Raw genomic sequence first — 19,615 nt, forward strand, 5'->3', positions numbered from 1 at the left:
ATCTCACCACCCTCACTGTACAGAATTTCTTCCTAATGTCTAAGCTACATAAACCCTCTTCTATTTTAAAGCCATTTCCCTTTATTCTGTTGCTACATGCCTTCAGAAGACGTCCCTCCCCAGCTTTCCTGTAGGCCCTCTGGAGGTACTGAAAGGCTGCTGTACAGTGGGATTCAGATACCTTGAAAATCGAGCTAGATCCTGCCACCAGGGCAGAAGCAAGTTGCTGTTGCTGGGGAAATTTGTTTTCACATTTCAATTCACAGGATGGACAAGTGACCTTACCTCTGCAGGGCTTCATCTCTCTCAGCCTGTTTCTCAGGGATAGTGACTCTACTTTTTATTACAGAGTGGCAAAACCAGCCCATTTCTCACACATCCTTCATACAGCAAAAGACAATTTTCCTCTCCTGGGGTCACAGTTTGGAATACAATTTGTTGCAGCTGCAGCCTTAATAAGTATAACAATATCACCCTTAGAAACATCGTTGTAAGTGGGATTTTGCAAGTGCAATGTTAAAAGACTTGTGGTGATATTTTATAGAATTTCTTAATCTGCTGTTCAAGGAAACAGGAAGTGTTACAATGTTTTAAGCAAACTGTAAGCTTCTCATTACATTTTTTTCTCTAAACTAGACTAACCTGCAAGATCAGTTTGTTTTTTGTTGTATTTGCTAACTTCTCGTGTCAAAGAGATCAGAAACACAATAAAAATCCCCCATGTGTCTTTAAAAATCCCTTTTATTTCATGGGCAGTCTTTTTATATTGCAAGACCTCCCACAAGTAATTTCCAACATCAGGATGCAAAAGTCAATTTCACATGTTCATTTTCTTTTGAACAGTCTTTATGGTCTCACTAAGCTGCTAGCAAGGTCAAGGTATAATCTTTCAGTTGGAGACAGCTAAGTACACTATTTCTTAAGCTTGTCTTACACTAACCTGAAGCACTCATATGCAAAGAAAGGAAGAAAAGGTCTGATGACCTGTGCATAGCAGACCGAAATTAAAATTATTCTGTGCTGTCCCACTTTGTCTTTCTCTCTTCCCATCATTGATCTGGAGAGCTTGTAGGAAAGATAATCTGCTATGCATTTTTTTAGTGTCAGCACAGAGGGAAGTACAAAGGTCTTTTAACGTTAAACTATGAAACGACAGGTTTTGCAATCCAGTATGGAGAATGACAGTGTCAGTCCCCTTGGTGCCAGCTTCATCCTTTGGCAACCTGATGAAGGAAGGTGTCTTTGAAAGGGCATTCAGAGGACATTTATGGTGTTATCTGTGGTGTACATCATTCTGGGCCAATGAAATCTTATCTCAATACTCTCAGTAGTTATCCTTTTCACACGTGTTCATGATGTACTTAGACTTCATTTGTTGGAGTATGCTTCTGGGAGTATGCTTCTGGGAATGAAGTTCTCTGGGTTAACAAAATCATTTTTTCTATCTCTGCCTTTTGTTTTCCTGAGGCTGTTCTCTCTTCTGTAGACTGTACCCACTAAAAGAGGCATGTGGCTGCCTGCTTCTGGTAGTTCTGATACCTCAGCTACTATCTATTTTCCGCTCCTATATACCCTACTAAAACCGGGACCAAGAACTAAGGAGACAGTCTGAGAGTTCAACAGAGCAAGTGAAGCAAAGCAGTAACTGCCACCTCAGAAAACAGTATTTTAAAGTTAGATCTATTCTTCTGAACATGTTCAACAAATTTTGTAGTGCTCCGGTAACAGAGCAACAGGTTACAAGCTGCTGCCGCTGGTAACAAAGCAAGCCTACAGACTCGACTTTTTGAACACGAAACTTTGGAAAGCTGTTGCAGCCTTGCAGGGTGGATGCAAAAGTTAGTCGCCGGACACTCGCAGAGAGTTACCAGGCACCTTGTCGGGATCTCTCGCTACTTCCCAGGAAGTGACTGGCACCCCAAAACGCCTCGGACATTGCTCCAGGCTTTTGCACTTAGTACGTGGCGGAGCGCCCATCCTTGCAGAACGGGGCTCCGGTATGAAGGAGGTGTGGCTGCCGGTGTGGAAAGGAGGGCACCCGCAGCAGCCCCCGATAGCCCCCCGGCCGAATGCCGGCAGCTCCCGAAGGCGAAGGGGGCAGGATGAACTGAGCGGCCCTGCCTCCCGCCCACCCTGCTCCGAAACCACTCCCCGACAAGAAAGTCACCAGGGGGTGGGGAGATGGTGACAGCTTCAGGAAGCCGTCGCCGGTGCCGGCAGATACCGCGGGGCAGTATTCCCCCTGGGTGGCAGCTGCCCGACGTTTCCGACACTCCGCAGCCAACACCGCCGCCGGCAACCATGGGCTCCCCGCACCGCCCGCTGCTCGCCCACGTCTTCAGGGGGACCTTCGTGCACTCCACCTCCTCCTCGCCCATGGAGATCCTCCACGGACACCTGCTGGGGGTGGACGAGAGAGGGACGGTGAGCGGGAAGGGTTGTTGCGGTGGCGGGGCGGTCTGTCCGGGGCGGTGAGCTGGGGGTGCCCCGATGTCCCCTGGCGTTCCCGGGCTCGGGTTTATTGAGACTAGTAAAAAGTGACCCGTCGCGGTCCCGAGTGCCGGTTCGGGGGTGGTGAGGGTCAGGACCGTCTACACCGGTCCGTACCGAGAAAGTGGAAAATTATCGCGCTTCGGGTAGTCTGTCGGCAAAAGAGCCACAGAGAAGCGATTTCGTATTTTGTGCTTGCAGGCGCTGGAGGTAGCTCGGGTCGTGTGTTAGGTCCTTCGCACGGGTCTTCAGGTATCCTAAATCTGTTTTGGAAGTGTGCTAAATGTTTCTGAAACAGCAATGTGCCCTGGCCAGGTATTTTTTCTCCAGTTTTCTTAGTTTTTTCTTTCAGATTCTTGCAGTTTTCTTTCAGGTTCACGAGTGGGTTTCTTGTTCTCTTAAGTATCAAAATAATGGTTGTGAATCACTGCAGTGTACTCCTTCTACTCACCCACAGCCTCCTCAGTGAGGCCATTTTTCTTCTTGTCATAAGAAAAAGCATGACATGTACCCATGAAGAGTTAGGAGCAAGAAGATGACGTGAGTGGTGCATGTTAGCGATACCAGCCAAGTACAAAACAAGCATTGCACTTATTTGTAAAGCAGGACTGATTCTGGCAGGGTGTCACAGCTGAGACTTATTTTGACAGTGCACGTTGAATAGGCAGATTGGTGATTTCTGACAGACTCCCCATGTAGAATTTTAAAAGGTGACTTTTTTCCCCTTGCAGATAAATAACATGCTTCAGTGTGTCAGAGTTCAGTAGCATCTGAAATCTGTGCAAAGCACACTTTGATTCCTTAAGGTGTTTATTTCATTGGTTCATACATGTCCAGAAGGACATGTTCCAAGACAGCCCATTTAATAGCTCTGGAGGAGTCTGGCACAAGGCATAGCAAAGTCTATGAGAAGCTGTACTGAGATGTATGGAAGGGGAATGAAAACTTACATAACTATGTATTGGCTGATGTCAACTGAAAACAATAGAGCTGAATGAAAAAGGATTTGGTTTGCGTAACTCTGGTGCAGGAGGTAGAGACTTATACCTCATCCTACTCTCTGTGATAGCAATTTATGGAAAAAGGTGCCTACTCAGCATCCCTAGGAAATCAAAACTTATATGTGATTTTCTTGAAAAACAAGTACCTAGGGATCTGTATTCTCAGTCACTTTAATCACTTCATGAACAAGTACTCAATGGCTTTTATTTTCCTTGCATAAATTGGTATATTTCCATGTAGTGCTTTCTTTAAAAAATATTTTCCAGTAAAGCATTTTTGTCCAAAAAGAAAATTCCTACTAGAGTACAGCAACAAGGACTTTAATTTTGTTCTCATTTTAATACAAATTCTGGGCATTTTGCTGTACTAGGGTCTGAAATAGTGACTTTTGGTACCCTTTAGCTTATTACTTGTTACTTAACCTCCTGCAGAACAGCCACTAGAATCATGGAAGAGTTGGCTTTTAGAGAAGGGCATGGTGGTTAGAAAATTGCTTACCTTTATTGTCCAAATTTACACCAAAACCATTTCAGTTTTACTCCCAAAGAAGTAAGTTCAACTAAATAGGTATTACTGTTCTGCCTCATGTTGCTGACTCCATCATGGAAAATCTTCCATGTCTTCAACAGTGTGAAGAGATCAGCTTTTGTGAACAGCTAGGTCCTGTTCTCTAGTGTGAGTCCCTGCCTGTCCTCCAAGAGACAGGAACGACCAACCAGTGCCACAGAAACACTGCCCAGACACATACTGCCCCTGGGAACACTTGGCTAGTTAAGTCCACCGATGAAATGACAATTCTCTGTGCTTTGCCTGTAGATGACAAGGGAGCTTGAGCAAGGAAAATGCTGCTGTTGGGTATGAAGTCCTGAAAAGAGCAAGAGTTGTGGAATAAGGGCTAATAGTGTTAATTACTGCCAAATGTGCATGTCTGATTTAAGCCAGATGAGACAGCAAGTGATGTGTGATAGTGGTACAAGAAGGTACAAAAAGTGGCACGAGGTACAACATCCATTTGGACCTCATTGCTTAATCTTCCTCAGAAAGGTTGGGCTGTTTGTTCAGGAGCTGGGTCTAATAAGTGTTCCTGTCTCTGATCTAGCCTTGCCTTGAAGTTTGGGGAATTAAGCAAGCAGTAGACATTGTGTATTGCATTGCAAAAGTCAGCTAATCTTTGTGGGAACATGGGAGGAAAGAGAAGGATATGAGAAGGGAAAGAAGCATGAACCCTTTACTTGTGTTCATCTATGAAATTCATTGCCGGAAAAAAGTAAAACAGGCACTGTTGGGATAAAAAAACCCACCTATATTCATTAGGCATCATTCGCTTTCCATTCTTTAGGTAAAGTTATTTGCGCTCCAGTGCTTGGTGCTTGCATTTAGGGCTTACCACAGCAAATTTAATACATGCTTTAGTGGACCAGATACATGTTGGTGGAGGAGCTTCAGGCAGTTCTCAGAATAAAAAAAAGGACTGATCTAAGCACCAGGGTGGGGAGGTCTCAGCTCCTCATTTTTGTATTCTTTACTCGCATCACATAGGTGACGTATCAGAACTGACCAAAGTGTTAGGTGCTAGCAGCTGTTGGTCCTACTTTTTTAAGCGCATCTTTCCCAAAGTTCTGGTTATTTTACTTGGCGTCCTTCTTTACAAACTGAAGGTCTTAGTTTTGTTGGTACATTTCTCTTGACTCTGTATGGAGCCGCCCATAGTTTTTTGTTGCTTTTACTATGTTAAGATCCAGAACTAATTTAAAGGAACAGTGCACCAAGGTAGTTACCTTGAACGAACAAGAAAATACTCAAGAAAATGTCCAAGCCTTGAACCTCAAAGACCCTAATGCATTCAGTGTTAGAAAGGTGCCCAGAACAAATGCATCCTAAAGCAATGGGAAACAAGCACTGTGTGCCCAAGGAATTCTGTTGGGAAGTTTGTTTGAAAAAAATACAGGTGTCTCGCTGAATCATCCATAGCCAAATTTGACAATAACAGGCCAGGTGTTAGGTTTAGTGTTGATTTCATGTGTCCAGCTTCCTTCAAACACCTTTTCTTTATTTTTCCGTGTTTTAAGTATTTTATTTATCTACAACCACTTTATCAGCCACTTCTTTTCCATGGCAACGCCTGTTTTCAGAATTTGCCATCTGGTGTTTCATGTTTCTCTCCCTCTCTCTTTTTTTTTTTTTTTTTTTTTTTTTTTTTTTTTGTCAGCAGCTCTAACATTACTCATTCTGCATCCATTTTGACTTCAGCATCTGAGTGACATTTTCTGTATTGTTCGCCAGAAATTTCAGTAGATCTGCATTCTAAGCCCTCTGTAGACATATGGCTAGTTAAACTGGTTGTATTTCTCTTTAGGAGACACTGATTCTTGAGAAGTATCAATGGAGTACAATATTCTTTCAATTTTGCTATTTATTAATACAGTATTCTTTTAATAGGTTTTATCCTGACTAAAAATTTAAAACATCTACTTGTTAGACAATATAAATGATATAAGCCTTATGTTCATTTAGAAGACTAGGCAGGCAAAAACTTTTTGTCTACAGTTTATCAGACCTTCATTATTATTCTCTATAGAAAAATAAGAAAATGCAAAAGGCAATGCTACACACACAAAAAGTGTGTGCAAATGACTGCTAAACAGTGTTCTTATGGTCCTCTTGATCTTCCTCCTAAGTTTCTTCCTATTTCCTTTTTATAAATTTTTGCCTTTTTTTTCTTTTTTTTTTTTTTTTTTAATTGCTGCCTTAGAGTCTGCGATGAAGGCGATACTGACCATCAGTGTGGTAATCTTCACAGTAGAAGGATATTGAGAGCAATAAGATCACCCTCCTGAACTTAGAGAAATGAGCTCTTATACCGAGGGAGTTAGAAGACCATGAACTGGTTTCTGGCAGAAACTGTAGCTAGGCAAGGGTTCCTAAGGCCCTGGACAGTCAGACTTCATCCAGGGTAGGTGGCACTGAGCTCCACTGCCAAATGCTGCAGGAGCCCAGATCCTGCCTGGAGCCAGTAGTGGGCATTGCAGACTCCCTGCTCTTTGTTTCTTGTCCAGTTTATTTGCCTGTTATTGACACACAAGAGAATTAAAGAGTTTAGAATTCTGCTGCCAAGTGTCATAGTTGTAGAGTAAAATCCATGGAATTTAAAAATAAACAGAAAGTGTGCTAAAATTCTGTCTTGGCAACAGAAACTCACCAGTAGTAGAGTCAATGGCTTCTACAAGTCGAATAGAGCTCAGTTAGGCTCCGTGTTGTAGTTTTTTTGAAATGAAAAATAATCCTAGCCATGCTTTTAGTCTGTTCTGAGAAATGAAAATATTATCCACCTTTTTCCCCTCAATTTCTCTTCTCTTCCTAGGCACTTAAAAACCCCTCAACATTAGTGGCACTATCAGAAAATTACAAAAATACTTAACTCAATGCCAGACAGTCCTAGGCAGAGCAATTATTTTGACCTGTCTGGTTTTAAATACTGTAACTGCATTCATATAAAGCTGTTACCCCCTTCCAAAACACATGGCTGTGCTGCTGGCATGGTGCTATGTTACAGGAATGCCAGTGGACACTGAAGTCTGTGTGGTTCTGCCCCTGTATTACTTGAGAATGAATTAATGGTTTTCTTATATGTTACAAAGTGGATGCAGTTATTTATTGAATGGTGAGTAGGTGCTTAAAAGTCAGTCTTAATAGTCACGAAGAAATAGTATTTCAATGCAAACCTATCACCTTTGTAGTAAGTGTGTAAAAAAAGATATCACTCGTTTTGCCTTCATGTAAAGCTGATATGGGATATAGAAGTATCTAACTATGTTTTCTTTCTTTTAGATTGTCTTTTTGGAAGAAACTCATCAACAAGAGCAACTGGCTAAGAAGTGGGGATTCAAACCATCTGACATAAGAGAACTGAGTAATCAGTATGTGTTTTGTTTAGATTAATTTCAGCAAATGCAGTTTATTCTCTGAGTGAAGAAATGCAAGTCTCTCTGAATACATTGTGGCAGTCAGCATGTTAAGTTCAATTTCATGGGCAAAACTCCCTTTCAGCTGTCAGAGCTCTTAGCCCAAGAGCTACCCATGTCCTGCATGGGACTTGGAGGGTTTATGATCTGTGTTCTTTTTGCATTCCTTCATTTGGAACTGCAGCCATGGCAGAATTGTGCCAGCTGATTTACACTCCACTGAGCAAAATGCTATATTTAGCTTTCATACATGACATCTTCTGTGCTTGCTTCTGTACAGATGTAAGTGATGTTCTTTCTAAAGATTACATTTTATATCCATTTTGTTAGCAGCAAGCTGCACCTAAGTAGCTCAAAACTATAGACTTAGTAGGAAGGTAACACTAACACTGCAGATACAAAACTCAATTGCTTGGACTTTGACACACTCTCTCCTAGAAACTAATAAAATGAGAAAATTTAAATATCATAAACACAGAGCCTTGGACACAGAAGCCTGTATTTCTAACTGCATTGCAGCTGGATCGTTTTCTTTTAGTTCAGCCAGTGAAATGCTCCGCCTTTCTGGTGAAGTGAAGTAGTTTTGGATTGCACTTACTGTGGTTTATATGTACTTACACAAGTGTAAACAGCCTGGTGGCTTAGAATCTAGAGCTGCAGCACAGGTTTAGTGTTCAATTGTTAAAAAAAATCTATGCTTTGTTGGAAGGCTGATCATACGGAATATATGAGTCATCAGATGTTTTTTTCACTTGAAATAGCCTGAGGAATATGGAAGTTGCTGGGAAAATGGATCGGATTGAGAAAGATCTTTCAGCCATGCAGGAAAACAGGAAGAAGGGGAACTAAGAAGAGAAAAAAATCACTGTTCATTCAGTAGTCAGGGATAAGGGAGAAATTTTATACAGTATGGAGTACCAGCACAAAGCAAAATTATTATAGTAGTGTCCTGGTAATGTTGATATATTTATCCCTGTTACTGCAGGAATGCTTCATGGTAACAACCAGAATTAGAGTTCCATTGTAAATATGCCTTTCCTGTCAAGATACTGCCCAGAGGTTTTTTTCACCAGTGTCTGCATCTGTAGACACAGTGACTGTTCTTCCATTAAATCTTGAAATTCACTGACTGTAAATATATATGTCTATGTATGTACACACACACACTCACACATATATATGTAATGTAGAGTAAAACTTGCATATAGAAAGTTTGATTTTTTAAAGTATAATGATCAGGCAGCTAGAGTCATTACGAATTTATCTATACTAGGAAGTAACACTGTGTCCAAATCTTCTCTTTTTTAGGTGGATTCTACAGTGAAGTAATTTTAGTTATTATGAAGCCAGCTTGGCTTTATTTGTTAGTATTTAGTCTGGTTAAATAGTAAAGATAATCACACTCATCATGCTCTTGCATTGTTTTCCTCTCAGTTAGCTAAAACTGTGTAAAAGTTATAATTCTGCTGCTTCATACCATAGAAGAAGTATGGATAGAAGATCAGTAAGAGCTGGTAGGTTGAGGAAAGTTAATCTATGCTTGCCATTTACGCTGGTAGGTTTTGTTCAAACATGCTTTGTTTAAACATACATTTTTAAAAAATAAAAATTACTTACTGTGGAAAATTTTGTGACATTTTGAACTATTATAATTTTCTTTCTGTAGTGAATTCATCATGCCAGGAATGGTTGATACACACATTCATGCTCCTCAGTATTCATTTACTGGTACAAGAGTGGATCTACCTCTTTTGCAGTGGTTGACTAAATATACATTCCCAACAGAAGCCAAGTTCAAAGACAGTGATTTTGCAGAAGAAGTATACACCAGAGTTGTGGTAAGTACTGCTAATGTCATTTATTTGACAATATTCCTATTTGTGAAATACAAGTATGTTTTCAGAAGGTCATCAGAAATAGTAGAGCATGTTTTATTGCCATGAAAACCAGATAAAACCAACAGTATAGCCACAATTCTACTTGCCAGCCAAGATTTTCCCCTACTAATTCCAATCCTGTTCTGCAGTTGCTGATAAGACAGTTCATTTACTCATATGGTTAAAAATGAACTTATTTATACTCTTTACTTTTATCTGAGTACAATGAACAACATTTAAGAGTGCTTTCAGAGGTAATATAGCCAGCAGGTACTGACAATCTCAATGCAGAAATAACCAAGCATAGCAAAAAAAAATAATAGAAGATATTTTCCTTTCTGCATAAAAAACCTCTATTATGAAATTTACTTGTGCAAAGACTACATAAAAGTAAAGATGCATCCCACAGACAGAAAATCTGGGGTGTTTTTGAGTAATTAAGGAAGACATTTCTACATCTGAGCTCCTTGTGGTATCTTTCACTTCAGGGGCTTTCGATGAGGTCTGTCTATGGAACTACAGCACAAAGAGAGAGACTGTGTGAACTAGACTGGTTCTGAGAAATATAAAAAAAAGGCTTTGATGTAAAATTTAGCTTAATGAACTGTAAGCAGCTGGGTCACATTGCACTCCATCACTCTGTCCTGTAATACAAATGTGTCCTTTAATATGTGTAATGAAATTTCTTCAACAGATTATATTATTGGGCAAACATAAGTTGCCTTGCATTTTTCTAATACTGTGACAAATTAAGTTGTCAAAATAATAAAGGAGTGAATCTGCAATAAACAGTTACACTGTTCTTGCCACACAAATTTAAAAAAAAAACCAACTACTTTCTGCCATCTGCCGTAATCAAAACATGTAGGAGCAGCTTGGTCATAAACTCTAATGATGAGCACATCTTCAGCTGCTTAAAACATAGTGATCTCACCATCAGCTGTGTGTCTTGACCTGCTGTTGCTGTCTCCATCAGTTCAGATTTTAGCACAACTAAAATGCTCACTGTGGAAGGTGTGTAATAGCATCATCTGGAAAAGAGTTGCCAGCAAGAGGTGGATGTTAGCTGTAGGAGCTTCAGCAGAATAGTTAGGCTCTTCCCATGTGTATCAAACAGGGCAAGGTGAGGAAGATGTCCTTCCCCCCAGGTGCTGCAGAACACCAGTTGCTCTGCATAATAATCTTCAGCTGTGATAAATAGGACTGAACCTGCAGTGAGCCAATGCTGTATCTGTGTACCTTCGAGCTGTAATGAAAACATAGTGAATTGTTGCAAATAAAAATTCTGTTTCCAGCAAGCACATTCTATACTCGGTAAAAGAAGAAAATTTGGTGAAATTTGCCAGTCTTTAGCTGGGATGTCATCTTTCCTCAAAATTTAGGAAAGCAAATTCTTCATGCTCATGTTTTGGAAAAAGCACACTTTTAGATTTTATTTAGCAATGATGTTAGGAATCCAAAAGTAGAGAATTCTGAATTTTAAAATCTAAGAAAAACAGAAGTGGTTTGTCTCAGTCAAGGCACTGCTATTTTTAAGACTCGTTTCAGGAATCCTTAGAGACATGTTTTTAATTTTTTGCTTTATTTAGAATATTGTATGGAAAAGACAGAGCTAGGCTTCATATTTGCCAAAGTTTTAAGTCCATCTGTTCTCAGAAATTGTGTTGGATGTCCCTTCCTCTATCTCACTAAAAAAATAAAATAAAATTCTCAAATTACATCGTAGCCAGAATACAAAAATGTAATTTAAACTGGTATGTTGGATGAGTAGTACAAAGATTAGGTGAAATTAGAAATTTCATCATGACTCAAACTGGCTTTAAATGGCTATTCATTTGCTGTAATGTCCTCCAAAAGTTATATGAACAGGTATCAGCAAACTTCTACTGTCAAATAATATAACTAAATAATTAAATTACACTTTGAGCAGTTGATTTACCTTTACTTCAAAGTCTGTTACTTTGTGTTCAGGGATAAGAAGGGTTTCTTATATATTAAAGCATGACTATTTTTCCCAGTCCTATCAGTTGGGTAAGTGAAAACCACTTCTTTTTCCCAAAAACTTTGTTTATGCTAGATAAAGAGTGCTTCACTGTGAAAATTTTAAAGCCTTTCATAACTAGAAAATAATGTGAATGACTTGTTGTTTGTACTTATAAATATGTCAGAATTTATTTCCAATTTGAGTGAAGGAGATATAGACTGGTTTCTGTGGGCTTAGCAATTATTAAAATCCTGTATGGATTTGGAAGAGGGAATTTTTTATTTATTAATGCTTAGACTTAAAAAAAGCTATTATGAAATTAATTTTTTTTTTTTACCTTCCCACTTCACCACTCATTTTTGCAATCACTAAATGTTCTCGCAGTTTGAAAGCAGACTGCCTCTTCTGCATTTTGGCAGCGTGACTGGGTTTTTTTCCTAGACAGTTGAAACTGATTTCTTTTTATAGAGAAGAACTCTAAAGAATGGCACAACGACAGCTTGCTACTTTGCAACAATTCACACAGATGCGTCTCTTCTTCTTGCTGAAATCGTAGGTAAGACTAACAGTAAGTTTTGAAGGATGTTGCACAGACTGTGTTAATTGAAGGAAACAGAGCATAGGAGTTTTACATTAGCTAGGGATCTGTCTTTCTACAAATTTGTTTCTTACTTGTTGTCACACTGTGTCCCCAAAATCCACTGTAGTTACCCTTGTTCACTTGACTGTCTCTCTCCTCCTGCTGTTTTTGCTAGTCTCTTCATTCCCAAATCAGCTGCTGGCTGGGCTTGAATTAGGTCTGCTGGAGTTTCTCTTCCCTGCATTTCTCTGCTCCTTCTAGTCTTTTGCTATTTGAGAATTAAAGGGCTGAATGACAAGAGCTGCATTAGTTTCCTGATGCTCTGAAGTTTCAGCTGAGAATCAAGATCAAAAATCTCCACACACACTTTGAAACTATAATAGTGAGAGTTTTGTCAGGATTTTACCACTCCCTCCTGTCCACCATTGCAAATAGCTGCTATTTGAAAGTATTATTCTTGCAGGATTTCTCAAGACTCATCCACCTTTTAAAGCAGAACAACTTAATGAGAATCTCTTTCCATCAAAAAGCCCCTAGTCTTTCTGATTTTGTAGGAATAAAAACCTAAAAACCTCAAACTTTGAAGCCATTGTAATCAACACCTTGGACAAAAAGGTGGAGAAAAGAAATCTAATTTAGAAACACATTTAGAAGATAAGAATTTAAAATTATATGCATTATTTTAAGTCCTACACATGATTTTGGAGTCCTAGCATGGATAAATTTCAAGAAAGATGCTAGAACTGTCTCTGGTAATTTCTTCCATCCAGCTACATGTGGGAGGCATCTTAAGAACCTCATTACTTTCTCTTAAGGAGAAATGGTTTGCAGAGATCTTTGTGTCTTTTCTCAGCTAAGAATAATCATCATCTATAGCTGCTGTACTTTGATACTTGTCTTTCATCCTCTGCTTCACAGAGGTTTTATTCATATACTACCATTATGAATTCTGACTGTGGTTAAGCTATAGTAATCTGATCCTCAACTACAACATTTTTAAAATTGGGTACTAATGTGGAAGAAGAGAACTCCCATTTTTTGAAGGTTTTTATTCCCTCTTTCCTTTTTAGCTTTAAAAGTCATGTGTGTGGTTGCAATTTAAGACAAGAAAAGAGCATTAATTCCATTAATCTGAAATTAAACTGACTGGGGTGGACTTCCTTATTTTGATTTCAGTGTATGCTTTGACAGAGAACCAGTGATTCTCAATTTTATATTATTTTCCATCTCAACAGATAAATTTGGTCAACGAGCCTTTGTTGGAAAAGTCTGCATGGATCTGAATGACACTGTGCCAGAATACAAAGAAATGACTTCTGACTCTGTCCAAGAGACAGAAAGGTAGGCTGATTAAACAGACGCCATAACCTTTAGAAATGTTTTTGTATCTCTTTTGGTATATCTGAAAAGTGAGTGAGAAGCTATGTAAATTTATTAGGAACAGTTTCTCTATTTCAACCATATTGATTCTTACAGTTTTGGCAATTCTTGTGTGCTTGAGTGCTTACTGCACAGCTCAGTCAGTTTCTCTCTAGCTCTTCCATTGAAAGGGAGAAGCTACAGCTCTAGGATTTGGAGACAGTATGTGTATGCTGTTGTCTGTTTTCTCCCTCCTTCTTTCCCTTCACAGGTCTGTGTATGAAGGTAATGCTACCTGACATGGGCTGGTCGGGTGGCAGTCTGTTCCTTGACCCCCATTAACATATGGTTTCCTTTCCCTGCTTAGGATAAAGCTTTATTCAAGTTGTAGGAGCCAGTTTTTATACGCTCCATTTTAAGCATGCTTGGTTCTCTACTTCTCATGAATAGCATCAGTAGAATTACTTTATCTCGCAGCTGAGAGAATGAAGATTTGAGTATGTCAGCTTGCTGTGTTAGTGTCATGTCTTTCGCATCCATGCTCAGAAAATGATAGAGAAGACATACAGCTTTTCTCACAGGACTATTTATTTTCTTGTATAAATGTTTCAACTATTGTGCTGAAGGTGAAAATACCTAACAGTAATATAAACATCTTGTGGGTGAAGTTGCTACCTTATTTTTGCCAATCATGCTAGAAGAATGCCAGTGAAACTTAAAAATTGTCAAGGCTTTCTGATTGTGTTTATATTTAAAGACATTTTTAAAAAATGAAGTGTTACTTTTGCACTCTGCTAGCATATGTTTGCCTTCACAAAAAATCCCCAGTTTTTGTAATACAGTGTGAGTCCCACTGAATGGGCCTAAAAGTGGGAGAACCTTGAGATCTGGTACTTCTTAAATCTTCAGAATGATCTAAACACCTTTCTTTTCAATATCTATCTTGTACCTCCAACTTCCTTCTCATGTGTTTAATGTGTCTGTTTTACTAACACGTTCCTCAGCCTTGGATGAGAGTGAGGCACAAGTATGCCAGAGCTGTCTAGAGAAAAGAGCTGTGTGGATCAGGAGTACTTACCCGATCAGACCTGAATTGCAGCAATAGGATAAAAAATGAAAAGGTCTAGAAGGGTCTTCCTTTAAGAGGACAACTTTTTAATTTTTATTTTTTTAAAAAGGAACCTAAGAAATGTGATCTGTCACGCTGTCAGAAAATATAGTACACTGATTTAAATTCTTGACAGTTCACCTCTGGAAATGTTTCTGTTGTATGCATGGAAGTAATATGCAATTCTGATTGGTTCATATATTAATTCTAAAATCAAACCAGGAATTTGAATCTTTCCTTCTGCAAAGGGGGTTGAATAAAAAGTTAGGGAACTGAAATATAGAGTATGTTATATGCTACCAACAGTTGCAGTCATATGGAAAGAGGAGGGCCCATGTCCAAATCTATTCTTCTGTGACAGAAAATGGTGGTTTGGACCTGAGTTTCTTTCCTCATACAAGTAGTACAGAAACCAACACAGGATAAGGTGTTTTGAGAAAAGTATTTCTGTTTTGAAACACTGTTGACATTGCTCAAAGGATTTGAAAAAGAATGAAAAGAGCTATCTGGGAGTTCTGGATGAGCACTTGAGAGTTATGCTTGTGTTAGAGTTTCTGCTCCAGTGAGTATTTTATTATTATAAACACTGGGCTCAAACTCCTTTGGTCATTGCAGAAGTTTAGCTTAGGTCCCTCACTTCAAGTTGGCCATCTAGGACTGGCTACAGTACTGTGAATCTTGCCTGCAGCATTATTTTCTTTCCAGTCTGACAATGCTTGACAAATTTTATTCAATGCTTGTTGCAAAAAAAATATGGTTTTTTTTCTGAATATAAATTATGATATAAATATGTGCAGAGATCCTGTCCAGAGCCCATCAGCCCATCTTATACTGGTTTGGGGAAATTATTTCCATAGACTGTCCATGGAGCTTCCAAAGAATTTCTTCCTTGTAAAGTCAGAGAAATTTCTATTTGCTCATCTTCATTATCCATAGTAACAGACTGGAGGTTTTTATAGAGGTACTTAAGGTAGCTTCCTTTATTTAGCACAGTAAATAAATTCATACTATATTTCTCATAAGGTAGATAATCTATATGCTAACATTAATATAAACATTTCCAGAAAATCAAGAGTCCTGTAAATTAATAAGGACATATAAAAATACGCTAAGTGAGGTATAGAAATATTGCAACAAATGGGATTTAAATAATAGAATATATTTAATGCTGTAATTTAAATTCTTGGTCAAACAAATTTAAATGTCTTGTGTTTTTTTTTCTGTAACATTTTAGATGTAGCTTATAATTATGTTTTCAAGGATTTGAATGTAACTTGAATTTGGTTTTCAGTGAAAACACAGAGTAATTACCCAGTGTCTTATATTAATTACTGCAAATGAAAAATGTCTGCATATTCAGGGTCAAACTTCCAACTAACATAATTTGAAGTAATTATCCTGACTTCATTGTGTTGCTTCTTTTTATTTCATCTGAGAATTTGTCCCAACTTTCTGTGAAAAATTCATCTATGTCTAAAATCCTTAGTAGGGTGTCTAAATATTTTCTATATTTTTCATAATTTATAGCACACAGATGACATATTTATAACAGATTTTTTTCTTACCCTTTTTAAGGTTCGTTAGAGAACTACTGGAAAAAAGGGTAAGTGGAGTTCTCCTTTCTATTCTCCCCTGTGTTCAGAAGGTGCTGTGTGAATATGAGAAATAGTTAATCCTGCTGACAAACTCTGCTGGCTTAGTGACAAATCAATAAATTCACATCTTTCTGTGTAGTACACTAATATCATCAGCCCAAAAAGTCTTCTGCTGCCATGTTGTCGAGAAATAGACTTGTAGCCACCAATTAAGTTTTGTGTGGCTATGGCACAACAGAGTAATGTTCTCTGCGTGTTCTCTACTGACTTTAAAATATTTGGCTACTTAGAAAGGTATTAATTTTCTGTTAAACAAAGGTGGAGGTCAGTCAGTCACTCTGATATATAAATATGTTGTTACTAGCAGAAATGAAGGTTTTTACAGTACAGTCACTGATCCATTACCAAATTGGCCTTTGGGTCAGCAGATGTCTTCAGCTGTGTTTCTAAAGAAACTCAGATTTATATTTCTGAGGTTTACACTCCACTATTAGACGTAAGGATTGTTTTCTTATCAGCCTTTTTTTTTTCAATGGCTTAATTTGTTGACACTTGTATTTCAAAATATTCAAGAGCAGATGTCTAGAGTTCAATGTCTAGAACATAGGTATCAGTGAAGTAAGTCAGCTAATCTGCTGAAGTGCTGAGTTTGTTGTATCTGGGAGGTGGTATAAGTAACTTCAAACCCATCTACAACATAGTGTCTTCTAGTGGTGACACATGCACACTGTTGCCTGTGACTGGGGGCAGAGTTGTGATGTTAATTTTAATGAAAATTTTAATCCAGAACTGGAAGGTGTAAAGTCAACATCTCTCTTGGTGTCTTCTTCACTGTTTCCTACTGTATGTACAGTACAGCACATCTGGTGCTACCACTAAAATTCCCAGCTAGGGAGTATAAGGGCAGTTTGCTTCTATCACGAGTGGAGAAGATCAAACAACAACAAAAAAGGTTTTGGTTTTACAGAACTTTGCAATTTTGCATCACTACGCCTTTGATATTCACAGAAACAGGGCCCAGAGAAACTTCTGGTCTTTCATGTGACTTACCTCTTGTAATGTATACTGGACTGTCAGAAAATACAAAAAAGCACCTCGTTCTTCCCCAAAGCCTTGTAAAATCTCAGTGACTTGATGAAAGAGTGCTTATGAAAACAACTTCTGTATTAGGATTCATTAAAACTGTTTTCAGACATTCTCTGTTTCTGTGTTTAAATTCTAATAAAAGTAAGAAAGACTTAATTTGAGTTGGCGTGGGTGCAGTAAGCAAAAATTGATGGAGACAAAATGTAATTGCTGTGTAGATTCTTGCCCTAATTATGGTTACTGATATATGGATATGGAATACCAATCAAGTCTTTTTAATATTTTCAGTATGCAAGGGTACAGCCTATCATAACCCCCCGCTTTGGCCCTTCCTGTACAGAGGATTTGCTGTGTGCTCTTGGTGATTTAGCACAGGCTCGCGATCTGCACGTGCAGGTAAGCTCTGAGAGTTCTGTATACACTTTAAATAGTCTGGATAGATAGAATAAAGACCAGGGAGTTTTTGTAATTTCAGCAAAACACTTCTTACCTTGGACCCTTGTCACATTCCAAAGGCTGGAAACAAGAAGGTTCTTGTTGGATCCCACCACGACAAAATAAAGATAACAGAATATCAGGTTTAGCTACACAACTTCATTGAACACACACAGAACGGGTGGGCATTAAGACTATAGTTACCAACATAATCCTATAAAGAGAGCAACAGAAAAGAGAAAGGAAGAAAGGGAAAATAGGGCACTACCCTACCCAAAGGGTAGAGGGTGGGTGGAGTGGGGTACAAGAGAAGGAGATAAAAAGAAGAGGAACATCACTATCCAAGGACCCAGTGGCATTCCATTGCTCCTGTGACAGAGTGGGGTGGGGGTCTATCCCCCCAAGGATCCAGTGGTGTTCCATTGGTCTTGTGGCAAAGAAGGGGGGCTAGTGGTCCCATCCTACGAAACGGTACAGGGGTTAGTGTCTCTCCTTTTATGCTGTCAATTTCTTGCTGTGCCACAGCCACTAGCCAATCATTGCTCATCCTGGCTTGGTCTGGAAAGTTCCATGGAACTTTCAACTCCCTTGTAGTTTGCACAAGCCCCCTAACTATCTCTTTTCAAGTTTTCTCTTCTCTCTTCTCAAGCTTCTTCATTCTTATCAAGGTCTTGAGTTGCTTCTTCTAAGGCCTTTAGACCGTTAGAGTCTTAACTATTCCCTCTCATTACAATCCTGTAATTTATATTCGTGCGCAGTACTTTGCAAGAACACTGTGACCTGCACAGGATATGAGGAGGCTCATAGCTGGAAGAATGCACAATTCAGTGAATCCTCATGCATGGTCACTGGGCAACCAGTATTGTAGGTTAGAGCAACCCTTGAGTTGATGAAAATTGCTCTTTCTAGTCTAACTCTGTAATTTGCTATTTCTATACAGAATATATTTCAGTAGATAAAAGGATTGCTTATCTCTCTATCTTATTTAACATCGTTAACAGAGTTGTAGGGTTTCCAATGTTATAAATTTTCTGTGTTTAAAAGAGAGGAATTTTTAATCTTACAGATCTTTTGAAGTTTTAAGATGTTTCTTTTTTGGTTATGCAGTACTAAGCAAAGGTAATTCTAAAGCTTTCCTCGAGGATTTTTGTGATTATGAATAACATTCATTTTGAAAATACATACTCCAGGAGGAGTACAGGATGATCAGATTTCAATCTGAGACCAGAAATTAATCAACCCACCTGGAGATATATGGAGCAGTTACTGGTATGCTGCCCTCATCTTAGGGTACATTGTGTGATAAGATGGTTTTCTCATAGTCATATGAATTATTTTATTTGTTATTTAACATTTTCTGAATACCAGGTTGGCTGTTACATCACCAGACTAATTGGATTTCCTAACCAGGCATACCATCTCGTATTTGAAGGGACAAATGGAGCTACTTTTAGGGCTCCAAGGTTTTCTTTGATGAAAAGAGAAAACTGAGGACTTGGTCTAACCATAGGCTTTACAGATATTGGTTTCTGTCATTGTATGTTTGCTCCCATAGGTCACAGAGAAGGTTATAATATCAGGTTTAATGGTATTAGAGCACTGATTTCTATGTATTTTCTTATTGCAGAGTCACATAAGTGAGAATGAAGAAGAACTCAAAATTGTGGAGGAATTGTTTCCTGACTGCCAGAACTACACTGAATTGTATGATAAAAACAAGCTGCTTACCAGCAAGGTATCTGCATAAAAATTTCCACAGCATATCTCATGTTTATCCATATAGATAGCTATAGTTATAGATAGTTATAGATAGTTATAGATAGTTAATAGATTATTAACTGTAGTTACATGAAAATATGTTGTTTTGTCAAGGCCAGTGACATCTGGGAGAAAGTAAATTAGTTTTATATTCTCTGGTACACCACTGTTGGTCAAGGTCTCAGAATTTTCGAGAAGCTCACACTTCTCATAAGCATTTTAGGGGAGATGAGACATAAAGGAATTTTATGCTCCCTGATCCATTTTCCAAGGGTCTAAAGAGAACTGGGGCAGTGGGACCAGAAACTAAGGAGACTAAGTAAATCAGTTGTCATAGAAGCTAGTAATTCTCAGGCAGTACCCTTTATATTATAATACC

At 38.6% G+C, this 19,615-nt stretch overlaps 1 protein-coding gene across 1 annotated transcript in view; it reads left to right on the top strand.

Moving 5' to 3' along the window:
* The first annotated feature begins 2,053 nt into the window (after positions 1-2,053).
* The window catches only part of GDA (guanine deaminase), a 31,307-nt gene continuing 13,745 nt past the window's right edge, over positions 2,054-19,615 (top strand). The window contains exons 1-8 of the mRNA XM_008505854.2: positions 2,054-2,424; positions 7,321-7,409; positions 9,121-9,292; positions 11,784-11,871; positions 13,131-13,236; positions 15,938-15,965; positions 17,332-17,439; positions 19,106-19,213. Coding sequence (XP_008504076.2) covers positions 2,182-2,424; positions 7,321-7,409; positions 9,121-9,292; positions 11,784-11,871; positions 13,131-13,236; positions 15,938-15,965; positions 17,332-17,439; positions 19,106-19,213 — 942 coding nt within the window. The 5' untranslated portion in view covers positions 2,054-2,181. The remainder of the gene's footprint in view (positions 2,425-7,320; positions 7,410-9,120; positions 9,293-11,783; positions 11,872-13,130; positions 13,237-15,937; positions 15,966-17,331; positions 17,440-19,105; positions 19,214-19,615) is intronic.

The sequence above is a fragment of the Calypte anna genome, chromosome Z (assembly GCF_003957555.1).
Source record: "Calypte anna isolate BGI_N300 chromosome Z, bCalAnn1_v1.p, whole genome shotgun sequence".
Taxonomy (NCBI): Eukaryota; Metazoa; Chordata; class Aves; order Apodiformes; family Trochilidae; genus Calypte; species Calypte anna.